The 13,328-nt window shown below is 45.9% G+C and overlaps 1 protein-coding gene across 4 annotated transcripts in view; it reads left to right on the forward strand.

Annotated features, from left to right (window-relative positions):
* Window positions 1-13,328, forward strand: part of SART3 (spliceosome associated factor 3, U4/U6 recycling protein) — a 41,118-nt gene that overhangs the window by 21,703 nt on the left and 6,087 nt on the right. For 2 of the 4 annotated variants that reach the window (XM_086348469.1, XM_086348468.1), the window contains exons 7-14: window positions 2,505-2,707; window positions 3,393-3,531; window positions 4,013-4,120; window positions 4,811-4,888; window positions 5,236-5,294; window positions 6,210-6,319; window positions 12,168-12,280; window positions 13,183-13,259. In XM_086348469.1, coding sequence (XP_086204595.1) covers window positions 2,606-2,707; window positions 3,393-3,531; window positions 4,013-4,120; window positions 4,811-4,888; window positions 5,236-5,294; window positions 6,210-6,319; window positions 12,168-12,280; window positions 13,183-13,259 — 786 coding nt within the window. In that variant the 5' untranslated portion in view covers window positions 2,505-2,605. The remainder of the gene's footprint in view (window positions 1-2,504; window positions 2,708-3,392; window positions 3,532-4,012; window positions 4,121-4,810; window positions 4,889-5,235; window positions 5,295-6,209; window positions 6,320-12,167; window positions 12,281-13,182; window positions 13,260-13,328) is intronic. The other 2 variants (XM_086348466.1, XM_086348467.1) reach the window with 1 other exon arrangement.

Here is a 13,328-nt window from a genome sequence, read left to right on the forward strand (position 1 = left end):
CTATGAGGTCTTATAAATTTATCCAGTGCCTTGAACACATTTTTAGATGTATTTCTAAGTGTTTTTGATACTGTTGTAATCAATATCTTTTAAAAGATTTTCTGTTCTAGCTGTTTGTTCCGGGTATATAAAATGAAATTTTTTAGTGATATTTTAATCAAACTTGTTCAGTCCTTATCAATACTGGTAATGTACAGATTTGGAGGAATTTTCTGTGTTGACAATAATACACACACAGTATTAATTATAAATGGCCTTTATTCCCTTTTCTTGGCCTTAGAATATTTTTTATTTCATTGACCACTCCTCAGACCTGTGCTTTTGTTTTCTCGTGTTTCTTATCTTTCAGTTGACCCCCAAGTCACGGTTGGGCTGCATTTTGCAGCACCTGTGGCCACATGTACTGCATACGTTGCCCACTGTCTTTGCTTCCTCCTATCACATCCTAGATCTTTCACTTGGAGTCACTTTTCCTTTGCTTCAGGTCCACCCTTTAGTGTCATGTGCTTGGATATTTGCTTGTAACACATTTTCTGTTTTTATTTAAGAGGTCTTTGTTCTCCTTGAGAGTTTCTCAGGATATAGAATTCTAGGCTGACAGTTCTGTTCTCTGAGCAGTTAAATATATCTTTCTGGCTTCTGTTGTGCTGCTGAGAAGTCAGCTGTCTTAACTCTTGCTTCTTGAAAGGAAATTCTTGTTTGTTCTCTGGCCAGCTTTAAGATGTCATTGTCTTTTGTTTGTTTTTGTTTTATTTCTCTATTTTTTTGCTGTGCATATAGGATTCTAGTTCCCTGACCAGAGATCAAACCCTCTTTCCCCGCGTTTGAAGAGCAGTGTCCTAACCACTGAACCACCAGTGAAGTCCCAAGATGTCTTTGGTTTGGTTTGATGTCCGGCAATTTGGTTACAGTAGGGCCAGGTGTGTGGGTTTCTTTGTATTTATCCTGCTTAAGGTTTGTTGGACTTCTTGGCTCTGCTTTTGGTATCTTTAATGGGCTGATGAGTGAGAACACAGCTTTTAGCTCTGGGCTAGGACTTTACTCCTCTGACTTGGTTTCCTCAAATGTCAGATGGGATTGAAATGATAACTGCCGCCTGGGATTGTTGTAAAGATCAAATTCTTAATATTATCTCTTAAACTGGCAAAAGCTTAGCCTTCCCTTAGCTGCTTCTTCTTCTAAGTCACTTCAGTCGTGTCCAACTCTATGTGACCCCATAGATGACAGCCCACCAGGCTCCCTCGTCCCTGGGATTCTCCAAGCAAGAACACTGGAGTGGGTTGCCATTTCCTTCTCCAGTGCATGAAAGTGAAAAGTGAAAGTGAAGTCGCTCAAGTCGTGTCCGACTCTTAGCGACCCCATGGACTGCAACTTACCAGGCTCCTCCGTCCATGGGATATTCCAGGCAAGAGTACTGGAGTGGGGTGCCGTCGCCTTCTCATTTAGATTTTGTTTGTGGTATTCCTTGTTTCTTTCCCAGTTGGTTGATTTGCAAGATTTTTTTTTTTTTCAATATTCAGTCTAGTGTTTTCTACCATTTTCAGTGGCACGGTGTGTCTGGGTAACTGATTTTCGTCATTCTTTAGTAGAAACTGAGCCTCTGCAGTATCATCTTTCTAAGGTCAGAGCATGTGTGTGCTCTTGCTGGCCCACATGAGCACTCTCTTTTTCACATGTGGATCATTGGCATTTAGTTGTCTTTCACTGGGGGCTTCTCTGGTGGCTCAGATGGTAAAGAATCTTCCTGCAGTGCAGGAGACCTGGGTTTGATCCCTGGGTCAGGAAGATTCCCAGGAGAAGAGAATGGCAACCCATTTTAAGATTCTTGCCTGGGGAATTCCATGGACAGAGGAGCCTGGTGGGCTACAGTCCATGAAGTTTGCAAAGAGTTGGACATAAGTGAGTGACTAACACAGAGCCACTGTTTCACAAAGAGCCTCATTCATGAAAGCCTTGGCCAGCTGAGTTTTGTTTTGACCATCAGCAGAGTGGCTGAGGAGAGAATAAATTGAATAAGAGGATTTTGTCTAAAAAGAATTTGACTGTACGTCTTTGGATCAGTACACATTGATCATATATTATCTCTTCTGTCTCCTGCGTGTACCTGTACTCTGGCAGGAGCTGATACTTGGAACGACAAACGTGAAATGACCCAGGGTACCAAGTCACTCTGGTGTGGTTGCATTCACCCCACTCAGTAGGCCAAGAAAGTGGTATCTGTTTCGGAACATGGCTAGCAGTGGTCATTGGCCATGTATTTCTCTTTCATGCAATTACTGGTTGAAGGGTGGTTTCAATTCTCTGTGATCTAGGAGTAGACTTAGAAAAGGAATTATGGAGCCTCTGTAACTCTTGCCACGAGGTGGCACTTTGGACTCAAATTCTGTCCGTCAGACTTATAGATCCGATGTGCGGAGGTTCTGAGAGTGGGGATTGGTGATCCTTACCTTGCTGTGGCCATTCTCGCCATGGTTTACTATGGACATGTGTGTGCTCTCTGACAGTGTCACGTAGCCCATTGCAACTTCACTGCCATTCTCCTTTGCCCCAGCTGCAAGCTGAAGCACCCAGGCTGGCCGAGTATCAAGCGTACATCGATTTTGAGATGAAAATTGGCGACCCCGCCCGCATTCAGTTGATCTTTGAGCGCGCCCTGGTTGAGAACTGCCTTGTTCCAGACTTATGGATCCGTTACAGTCAGTACCTAGTAAGATAACCTACCTGTTCTAATCTCACTTTATTTTTACCAATTTAGGTTCTACTTAAAATCAGAAAGAGCGCCAGGAGTTGGCGGTGTGCTGCCCCTCTCTGCTTGATTCACTAAGGAAGTGTTCTCGTGTTTTATTTTATACTGATGACTAACTGAAAAAAAGTTGGCATAGTCTTACTATCGAGGACTTTACAACAGATTAATTTTTCTTTTAACATGTTATTATGGAAAAATTAAATACATATAGACAGATTAGTAAAATGAAATGACAAATACCCATCACCCATCTTCAACACTTAACTAATGGCACTAGTCTAATTTGGTCTGTAATCTTAACTATTTTTATCTGTTTCCTTACCTATTCCCCCCTTCCATGTTATTCTGAAGCAAATCTAGAGATCCCATTTTGATGGTAACTGTTTCAGTTCATGTGTATTAAGAGGTTTGACTCAGGATCTCAACTAAGTCCATACGTTAGGACTGGTTGATGTCTCTTAAAGCTCTTTGATCTGTAGGTTTTTCTGTACCTCTGTTCTCCCCTCAAACCCCTGGCGGTTTCTTTGTTGAAGACACCAGTCATGTTAAGGAAATTTCTTTTATTGGTTGGTTTTGCTGAGAGTGTCTGTGAATGGTGACGTCTGAATGAAACTTTCTCTGCTGACCCTGGCATTCTTTATCATAGGACCGGCAGCTGAAAGTAAAGGACTTGGTTTTGTCTGCGCACAGTCGCGCTGTTCGAAACTGCCCGTGGACGGTTGCCCTGTGGAGTCGGTACCTCCTGGCCCTGGAGAGACATGGAGTTGAACACCGAGTGATTTCGGGTGCGGATTGTTTTTGTGGGAAGATGTCTAAGCTTTTTGTCCCAAGTCAAGAACGTTGGGCTGTGACAGAGTCATTAACTCAGCCTTCCCCGGGGGTTTATTTTGGAATATTTGGTGTTAGTGACAAAAAGGGCTCTAAGTGAGAGATAAACTAGTTGTATTTTTGACTTCTTAAAACCTTTTAATGTTTTACTAGTCATGATTTTCCTGGGAGTCGTCGGCTTTTCTCCAGCCCAGTTGACCTGGAGCACTTTCCCGCAGGGCCCCCTGTGGGACTTGCCCTTTCTGCAGAACACAGTTTGTGCACCACTGTGGTAGCCTTTCTTCTGAATATTTCTCTAGCTCATTTTACTTCGTTGCATCCCGTTATTACTGTTAGCCATATAAGTATTTTATAAGAGGCTTTTATAATGATCTCGATAATTTTATATTAGCTTCTTTTTGAATTGACAACAAATCCTGGCCTTTTCTTCAACTCTAGTGACCTTTGAGAAAGCTCTCAGCGCTGGCTTCATTCAGGCCACCGACTATGTGGAGATCTGGCAGGCATACCTTGATTACCTGAGGAGAAGGGTCGACTTCAAACAAGGTATTAAAGTTCCCGTGTTTCCTGTTGGAACTGAGCTGTTTCTTCGCTTGTCTTTTGGTGGGATGAGGCAGTGGCCCAGGTACCTCACGACGGGGCAAGCGGTGCAGACCAGCCTCTGGTGGACGTTGTAGCCGCTTCAGTCTGTAGGGAGTCACGCCGCAGATGCTAAAGGGAGAGAGGAATGGTCCTTACCTTTTACGCTGGCCCCTGCCAACCTCTTCAGCCTCTTTTCTCCCTTCTGTGTGCCCTGAATAGTTTTTTACGTGGGACAGCTGTGTTCCCTTTAAGTCATTGACCCTCCACCTCATGGGATCCCTTGCCTTCCTCCCTCCCGGAAAAAAAAATAAAGAGCAACCAGAGCCCCGCCGTGCTCCCACCCGCCGCCCCACTGGTGCTTGTTACGCATGCAGGTGGATTTTGGTTCTTTTGCCGGCTCGGGGAAGACCCTTCTGCTCTGGCCCCACGTGGCTCCCTGGCCCCTTTGTCTTTGCACCGTCTGTGACGTGCTCTGTCTTGGGTCTGCCTGCCTCCCCCACCCCACCCACCGTGTGTGATTAGGGCAGGAACGGGCAGTGTTGTATTTGGCGTCTCCGGCGTGAGCCCAGGGGGTGTCAGTGTGGGATTGGAGAGCACTTAGAAGACGTGGTATGTGATGTCCGAGAGTCGAACCTGCCCTGTGCTTTCTCACAGACTCGAGTAAAGAGCTGGAGGAGCTGCGATCTGCGTTTGCCCGCGCCCTGGAGTACCTGAAGCAGGAGGTGGAGGAGCGTAAGTGCATTCTCCTGCCCTGCCTGCCTGTGCTTCCTCTTCTGGTCGTGGGGCCTTTTCATACCAAGGCGGTTTGCCTCTCCGCTATTCTCTTTGCTTTTAATGTTTATTCATTTGCCTGTGTTGGATCTTAGTTGTAACACGTTGTGTTGCATGACGTGTTGAGTCCACAACAGACTCTAGTTGTGGACCTCGGGCTTAGATGCCCTGAAGCATGTGGGATCTTAGTTCCGCAACCAGGGATCGAACCCATGTCCACTGCGTTGCAAGGTGGATTCATAACCACTGGACCAGCAGGGAGAAGTCCCTCGGTTACTTTCTAATTTTGTCTACTACTCTTCTTGAAGGTTTCAGTGAAAGTGGAGATCCGAGCTGCCTCATCATGCAGAACTGGGCTCGGATCGAGGTAAATGTTTTCACAGACCTGTCAGTTTCACCCACCTCTGCGGGACCTTTGTCCCATAGCGTGGCTGAAGCTGAGTCGGGGTCCCAGATGACCACCTAGGCTCTGCAGGGCTCTGCGTTGTTTACCTCGCTCGACACGTGTTTGTTGGTGTCTGGGGGCATCCGGGCTCCCAGCCAGGTTGCGCAGCAGCTGTCTGCGTTCCAGGTGCTCACTCGTGTGTTACTTCTCTCCCGCTCTGGAGCCCAGTGATGAGCGTGTTCTAGGCGTGAGCAGTTTGCCAGGCCTTTCACTGTGGGCTGGGGATGAAATAAACCCTGTCCCTGTGCTAGAAAGACTTGAAACTTAATGTGGAAGACAGATGATAGTTAGTGGATATGATGAGTTGAATATTATTGCTGGATCGTGGACCCCACGGTGAGTCAGACGTGGACTCTGCCCCTGTGTCCTGTTCTCTGAGGGGAGTCCGGTGTCGGGTTGTTGGTGGATGGGATGGTTGTGCTGAAACCACATTAAGGATGCAGCAGCCGAGGCGCAGAGGTTAAGGGCAGCGTCGGCTCCTGGTGGTCTTTTTGTCCTTGCCTTGGCCTTCGGATGAAACACTTAGAGTTAAGGCTTGATAAAAATAAAATCAGATGCCTGGCCAGCACTGTCCTCCATGCCTGTGTGCTCGCTCGTGTGGTTCTCGGGGTGAACATGGGCAGACAGCCTGAGGCTTGACGCTGTAGAAAGGCCGGGTCCCTGGGCCAGGCTGTTACCCGGGGGGGGCGGGCGGGGCGCCTGGCAGTATCTGAGCGGCTGAGTAGCACGGATTTGGGGTGGGAGGTTTTCAGCACAGTGTCTGAAGTGTGTTTTGTAACGGGTGTTGACGTCGTCAGGCCCGAGTCCTTTCCTAACTTGGTCTGTTCATGCGTTCAGGCTCGACTCTGCAACAACATGCAGAAAGCGCGAGAGCTCTGGGACAGCATCATGACCAGAGGGAACGCTAAGTTCGCCAACATGTGGCTCGAGTATTACAACCTGGAGAGGTAACAGCCCGGGGTGAGGGGAGGCGCTTATCAGGTGTGACCGGCCTCGGCGCTGGTGCTCGAACCCCGCCCATACAGCTCAGACTGCTGCTCACAGGGCGCTGCTCCCTTTATGGTCCTGTCTCTAGTGCCTCGGCTTATTGGGCAGGGCTCTAGAGAACCACACGTGATGTTCTGTGCCTGGGCTCTTCTTATGGCCATGTGTTACTGGCCACTTATTTTGGTTTGTTTTGATTTGGGGACATGAATATTTTATTTGACTTCTTGGGGAGCTGTATTTTTTTTCATGTTTGCTTTGTCTATAATAGTTAAAAATACTGAAAAGCAAAGAGAAAAAAACCCCCACATTTTCTGCAGTGTCAGACCCACATAAAACCACTGTTTGCTAATGGTTTGGGTATGTTTTTGAGACTTTTCCTGTGCTTAAATTTTTAAGAAATGGTGATGTAATTACAGTATACATATTCTAAATCTCTAAAATTATTTTAAATGATATTTATAACATGAGGGAAGATATAAAGAATATGATCAGCTTTTTAATTCAGTGTATCTTGGATGGTGGTGGTGTTCCGTTGCCAAGTGTTTAGTCGTCTCACTCTTTGAGACCCCATGGACTGTAGCATGCCAGGCTTCCCTGTCCACGACCACCTCCCGCAGTTTGTCCAAGTTCATGTCCATTGAATCCGTGATGCCATCTAACCGTCTCATTCTCTGTTGCCCCCTTCTCCTTCTGCTTTCAGTCTTTTCCAGCATCAGGGGCTTTTCCAATGAGTCAGCTGTTTGCATCAGGTAAAAGTATTGGAGCTTCAGCTTCAGTCCTTCCAAAAAGAATTCAGTGTCGACCTCCTTTAAGATTGACTGGTTTGATCTCTTTGCTTTCCAAGGGTCTCTCAAGAGTCTTCTCCAGCACCACAGTTCAAAAGCATCAATTTTTTGGTGCTCTGTCTTCTTTATTGTCCAGCTCTTACATCCGTACATGACTACGAAAAGACCATAGTCTTGACTGTTTTTAATTTTTCGGCGAAGTGATGAGTTTGCTCTGTAACACACTGTCTAGGTTTGTCATACCTTTCCTGCCAGGAAGCTGCTGCTTCTCATTTCATGGCTGTAGTCACCATCTGCAGTGATCTTCTTTCAGAGCCCAAGAAGAGGGAATCTGTCACTGCTTCCTTTTTCCCCCCTCTGTTTGCCATGAAGTGTTGGGACCAGATGCCATGACCTTAGTTTTTTTTTAATAACTGAGTTTCAAGCCGGCCTTTTCACTCTCCTTCTTCAGCCTTATCAAAAGGATCTTTAGTTCTTCCTCTTCTCTTTCTGCCATTAGAATGGTATCATCTGCATCTGAGGTTGTTGATGTTTCTCCCAGCAGTCTTGATTCCAGCTTGTAACTCGGTCTGGGCTGGCACTTATCATGATGTGCTCTGTGTATAAGTTAGATAAACAGGGTGACAGTAAACTGTCCTGTACTCCTTTCTCAATCCTGAACCAGTTCCTGATTCTGAACCAGAACCCTTGTTCCATAGAGGGTTTTAAATTCTAACTGATTCTTCTTGGCTTGTATACAGGTTTCTCAGGAGACAGGTAAGATGGTTTGGTATTCCCATCTCTTTAAGAGTTTTCCATAGTTTGTTATAATCCACAAGTCAAAGGCTTTAGCATAATCAGTGAAACAAGAGGTAGATGTTTTTCTGGAATTCCCTTGCTTTCTCTGATCTAGTCAATGTTGACAATTTGATCTCTGGTTCTTCTGCCTTTTGTAAACCCAGCTTGAACATCTGAAAGTTCTCAGTTCACATAATGCTGAGGCCTAGCTTGGAGGATTTTGAGTGTAACCTTACTAGCATGGGAAGTGAGTACAATTGTCCGGTTTGAACATTCTTTAGTACTGATCTGTTGGGAATTGGGATGAGGGTTGGCCTTTTCCAGTCCTGAGGCCAGCTGGGTCTTCCAAATTTGCTGACATATTGAGTGTAGCTAATAGAATCATCTCTTAGGATTCTAAATAGCTCTTCTGGAATTCCATCACCTCCTCTAGCTTTATTGACGGCAGTACTTCCCAAGGCCCACTTTGCTTCACACTCCACAACGTCTGGCTCTAAGTGAGAGCCTGTACCATTGTGGTTATCTGGGTCATTAAGATCTTTTTGTACAGTTCTTCTGTGTATTCTTTCCATCTCTTCTTCATCGCTTCTACTTCTGTTAGGTCTTCACCATTTCTGTCCTTTATTGTGTCCATCTTTGGATGAAATGGTCTTTTGATATTTCCAGTTTTCTTGAGGAGATCTCTGGTCTTACCCTTTGTGTTTCTCTCTTCTTCTTTGCACTGTTCTCTCAGGAAGGCCTTCTTGGGTCTCCTTGCTATTCCCGGAAGCTCTGCGTTTAGTTGGGTGTAATTTCCCTTTCTCCCTTGCTTTTCGCTTCTCTTCTTTCCTTGGCTACTTGTAAAGCCTCCTCAGACAACCACTTTGCCTTCTTGCATTTCTTTTTCTTCGGGATGGTTTTATTGTTGCCTCTGTACAATATTGTGGACCTCGTCCATGGTTCTTCAGGCAGTGTGTTTACTATATCGGATTCCTTGAATCTGTCATCACCTCCACTGTGTATTCATTTGTGTTTTATTGTTTAGTTGCTTAGTTGTGTCCAACTCTTTGTGACCCCCCCCATGGACTGCAGCCCTCTAGGCTCCTCTGTCTGTGGGCATTTTCCAGGCAAGAATACTGGAGTGGGTTACCATGCCCCCCTTCAGGGGATCTTTCCAAACCAGGGATCGAACCCAGGTATCCGGCATTACAGGTGGATTCTTTACCAGCTGAGCTACCAGGGAAGCTCAAGGGATTCATAGGGGATTTGATTTAAGTCATACCTCACTGGCCAGTGGTTTCCCCCGCTTTCTTTAGTTTAAGTTTGAGTTTTTCTCTGAGGAGCTGATGATCTGAGTCACAATCAGCTCTAGGACTTGTCTTTGCTGACTATATACAGCTTTTACATCTTTGGCTACAAAGAGTGTAATCAGTCTCATTTTGGTATTGACCATTTGGTGATGTCCGTGTGTAAAGTCATGTCTTGTGTTGCTGAAAAAGGGTGTTTGCTATGACCAATGTGTTTTCTTGGTGGATTTCTGTTAATCTTTGCCCTGCTTCATTTTGTACTCCAACACCAAACTTGCCTATTACTCCAGGTATCTCTTGACTTCCTACTTTTTGCATTCCAATCCCATATGATGAATAGGTCATCTTTTTTTGGTGTTAGTTCTAGGACATCTTCTAGGTCTTCATAGAACTGATCATCTTCAGCTTCCTTGGCACTGGTGGTTCAGACATAGACTTGGATTACTGTGATGTTGAATGGTTTGCCTTAGAAACAAACTGAGGTCTGTCGCTTTTAAGGTTGCATCCAAGTATGGCATTTCAGATGCTTTTTGATTGTGAGAGCTACTCCATTTCTTCTATGTATTCTTGCCCACAGTAGTAGATATAATGGTCATCTGAGTTAAATTCACTCCTTTCCATCCATTTTAGTTCACTGATTCCTAAGATGTCGATGTTTACTCTTGCCGTCTCCTGCTTGACCACGTCCAATTTGCCTTGATGCGCAGACCTAACATTCCAGGTTCCCATGCAGTGTTGTTCTTTACAGCATCAGATTTTACTTTGATCACCAGACACGTCCACAGCTGAGCGCCGTCTCCGCTTTGGCCCGGCCGCTTCATTCTTTCCGGAGCTGTTAGTAGCTGTCCTTCACTCTTCCCCAGCAGCATGTTGGACCCCTCCTGACCTGGGGGGCTCATCTTTCCGTGTCATGTCTCTTTTCCTTTTACACAGTTCATGGGGTTCTCGTGGCAGGTATCCTGGGGTGGTTTGCCACTCCCTCCTCCAGTGTATCACGCTTTGTCAGAACTCTCCACTATGATCGCCCCGTCTTGGGTGGGCCTACATGTCATGGCTTGTAGCTTCACTGAGTTACACAAGCCCTTTGCCACGAGAAGGCAGGTGATCCTTGAAGGGGTATCTTGGGTATTGCATGTCACTAAACTTATTTTTTTTCTGTTTTGAATATTTTGCCCCTCCCCAATTTAAAAAAATAATATGTGCTCAAGTTAAAATAGAACATTTACAGAATGTGAGATAGAAAGTTACTTAAAATCCTTCCCCAGAGGTGACCACAATTAAAGCTTGTTGAGTATTGTACTAGATCAGTGGTTCTCAAATGTTTTGGTCTCAGGTCCACCTCAAGAGCTTTTGTTTATGTGAGGTATATTTATTAACATTTACCATATTAGAAAATGAAACTGAAAAATTAAAAAAAAAACCCAAAACCTATTCATTTAAAATTCACTGTGAAGACATTTAACAAAAATAACGTATTTTTATAAGAAAGGACTGCTTTCCAGACTCCAAAGTAACATAGTGAGAAAGTGGCCTGGTTTTATACTTTTTACAAACTCTCTAATCTGGCTCAGTAGCAGACAGCTGGATTCCCCTGTCTGGTTCTGCACCCTCTCTGTGGCGACGTTTTCATTGGAGACTATGAGACTGTTCTGTTAACACCCAGTGGTGTGTCTTGCACCGAGCAGACCTCTTTACCCACGCAGGATTCCGTGACATGCCTTGTGTGTGGAACATGCTGAGCCATCAAGTACTGCAGCTCTTCTAAATACTGATGCATCTCATTATCCCATTTGTTTGTATCTGCACTGATCTTCACAGAAAGGGCTTTAAAGTAGGAGGCTGTCAGACTCACAGTGGCAGATGCAGGTTTTCCAAGTTCTGATTTTCACTTGAAAGCCCCAGTTTTATCAGTCAACAAAAACTCTTAAGAGGTTTTTCTGGAAGTGACAGCCTCACTTCATTAATTTTTGAAAACGTCTGCCAAATACACACGTCTGAGTCACTGTAGTTTTTGTCACTCAACTGTCCTCTCAAGTGAAAATAATGTCCCATGAAAAAAAAGGAAGCAGTTCAGCTTGCAGCTCAGACAGTAACCTGAGATTTCTTTGCTCCAAGCCCTGCACTTGGGTATGAAGAGGTGCTTGATGTGTGCTTTCCGTTTGTCACCCAGAATATCACCAAGATGGCACTGTCTTAATTTGTGCCAAGGGCCACTGTAGCTGTGGCATCCTCAGTCCAAATGTCAGCACAGTGAAAAAGTCCAATAAGTATGTCGGTGTATAAATGAAAGTAGTTTTGACTTTGCAGGCCTCCTGGAAGGGTCTTGGAGACCCTTAGCTGTCCATGGATCATACTTTGAGAACTGTTGCCCTAAATTTTTTCTTAGTGTCCTAATGTGTATTTACAGTGTTTATGTATGTTTATAAAAACTTTTTAAACAGGAGAATATAGTGTTTTATAACGGTTGGGATGAACAGAATATTGTTTTGTAACTATTGTGTCGAGCAGCATCTCATTTCACGTCAGTGTGGGAAGACTTGTGTGACCCTGGGCACGAAACCTGCTAGTCGCTGTGTTGGTGGCTTTCCCCTCAAGGGGGTGACATCCTAGAATCTCTCTGGGGACTTTGCCCTGTCGCCCCAGCTCTTGGGTCTTTCCACACACCTTGCACATGCAAAAGCAGAAGGCCTGGCTGTGGACCGCTGTTCCCAGGTGCCTCTTGCACCAGCACTGGCTTCTGAGGGAAAGAGTGGTTTAGAAGAAAGCCTTCACTTTTGACTAGGGAGCTTTCTGAGACAAGGAGGAAGCATTAAAACTATTGGCACGAAGAGCGCGGTGTCTCCTCGGCGCTGAAGGTGACGCTAGGCTTTGCTGCCATGGTGTTAGCTGTGTGAGGTGCCCCCCCCCACCGTGTCTTCTGCTGGGTCCCTGTGGCCCCAACTCTGTGTTTTCCATCCCAGGGCCCATGGGGACACGCAGCACTGCAGGAAGGCTCTGCACCGGGCCGTCCAGTGTACCAGCGACTACCCGGAGCACGTCTGTGAGGTGTTGCTCACCATGGAGAGGACAGAAGGTGGGGACCTCGGTGCTGCCTCGGGCTCGGGGCTTGTCCCTGAGGCCAGTGTGGTCTCAGGGCAGTAGGCGTAAGGACACATGTGTTTACCAGCCCGCCCCAGGGGCCTCTGCGATGAGACCATCGTGCGGTGCTTGCCACTGAGAGGGGAGTCCCGCTGCCTTTCTCACACTGCACGTGCAGAGGGGCCCGTGGCGGGGCTCTAGCACAGGCCTCTCGGGCATGGGGGCGCTGCTGTCGTGTGCGGCTTCACTGGGCCCACTCTTCCCGCTGGGTACCAGGAACGCTCTTCCCACCCCCAGTCCAGACGAGCAGAACCGTCTCTGGACGTTGCCAAGGGCTCCCTTGGATCAGCAGAGCCTGTGTTCCAGCACAGCGCGGCGAGGCCCACGGCGAGACTGCTCTCTGATCACGTGTGCCTCCCTGGTGAATTTCAGAGCCTCCGTATACAGTTTCCACAGGCATTAGTCTGGATTTTGGGTACTAAGAGTCCCTTAGAACTGGAAATAGACACCTAAACAGCAGCATCAGTAAGAAAAACACCCCAGTATTTATCATCTGAGGAGCTCTTAAAATCTTTTGATCTCAGTACAAACGTTTTGTACCTTTTGCATTAGAATGTTTTCAATAATCTTTGCCACAGAGAGCTTATAATAGAACCTAGTCTGGTTTTCAAGTCTCTTTTCTAAAAGAGAAGGTGATGTAAACACGCCTGGAAGAACTATTTGAGTTCTGAAACTTGGAACCTGTGCAAATGAGATCTTAAAATGGAAAACCGATTCTCCAGGTGCTACTGCTGATGAAGAGCTCTCTTCCAGAGGTGTGGGGAAATTAAGACAGTCTATGTTTTTATATCCTTTAAAATCCAGAGAAGTGAAACTTCGCTTCTCCTTCCTCTCAAGGTACTTTAGAAGACTGGGATATAGCTGTTCAGAAAACCGAAACGCGACTAGCTCGAGTCAACGAGCAGAGAATTAAGGTAACGATGCTCTTTGTTTCAAGTCTTTGAACCTCTGAAAGCTTTTTTTTTTTTTAATTTCTTATTGGA

This window comes from Bos grunniens, chromosome 17 (assembly GCF_055505025.1).
Source record: "Bos grunniens cultivar Pamir isolate PY7600 chromosome 17, Bosgru_T2T1.0, whole genome shotgun sequence".
NCBI classification, from domain to species: Eukaryota; Metazoa; Chordata; class Mammalia; order Artiodactyla; family Bovidae; genus Bos; species Bos grunniens.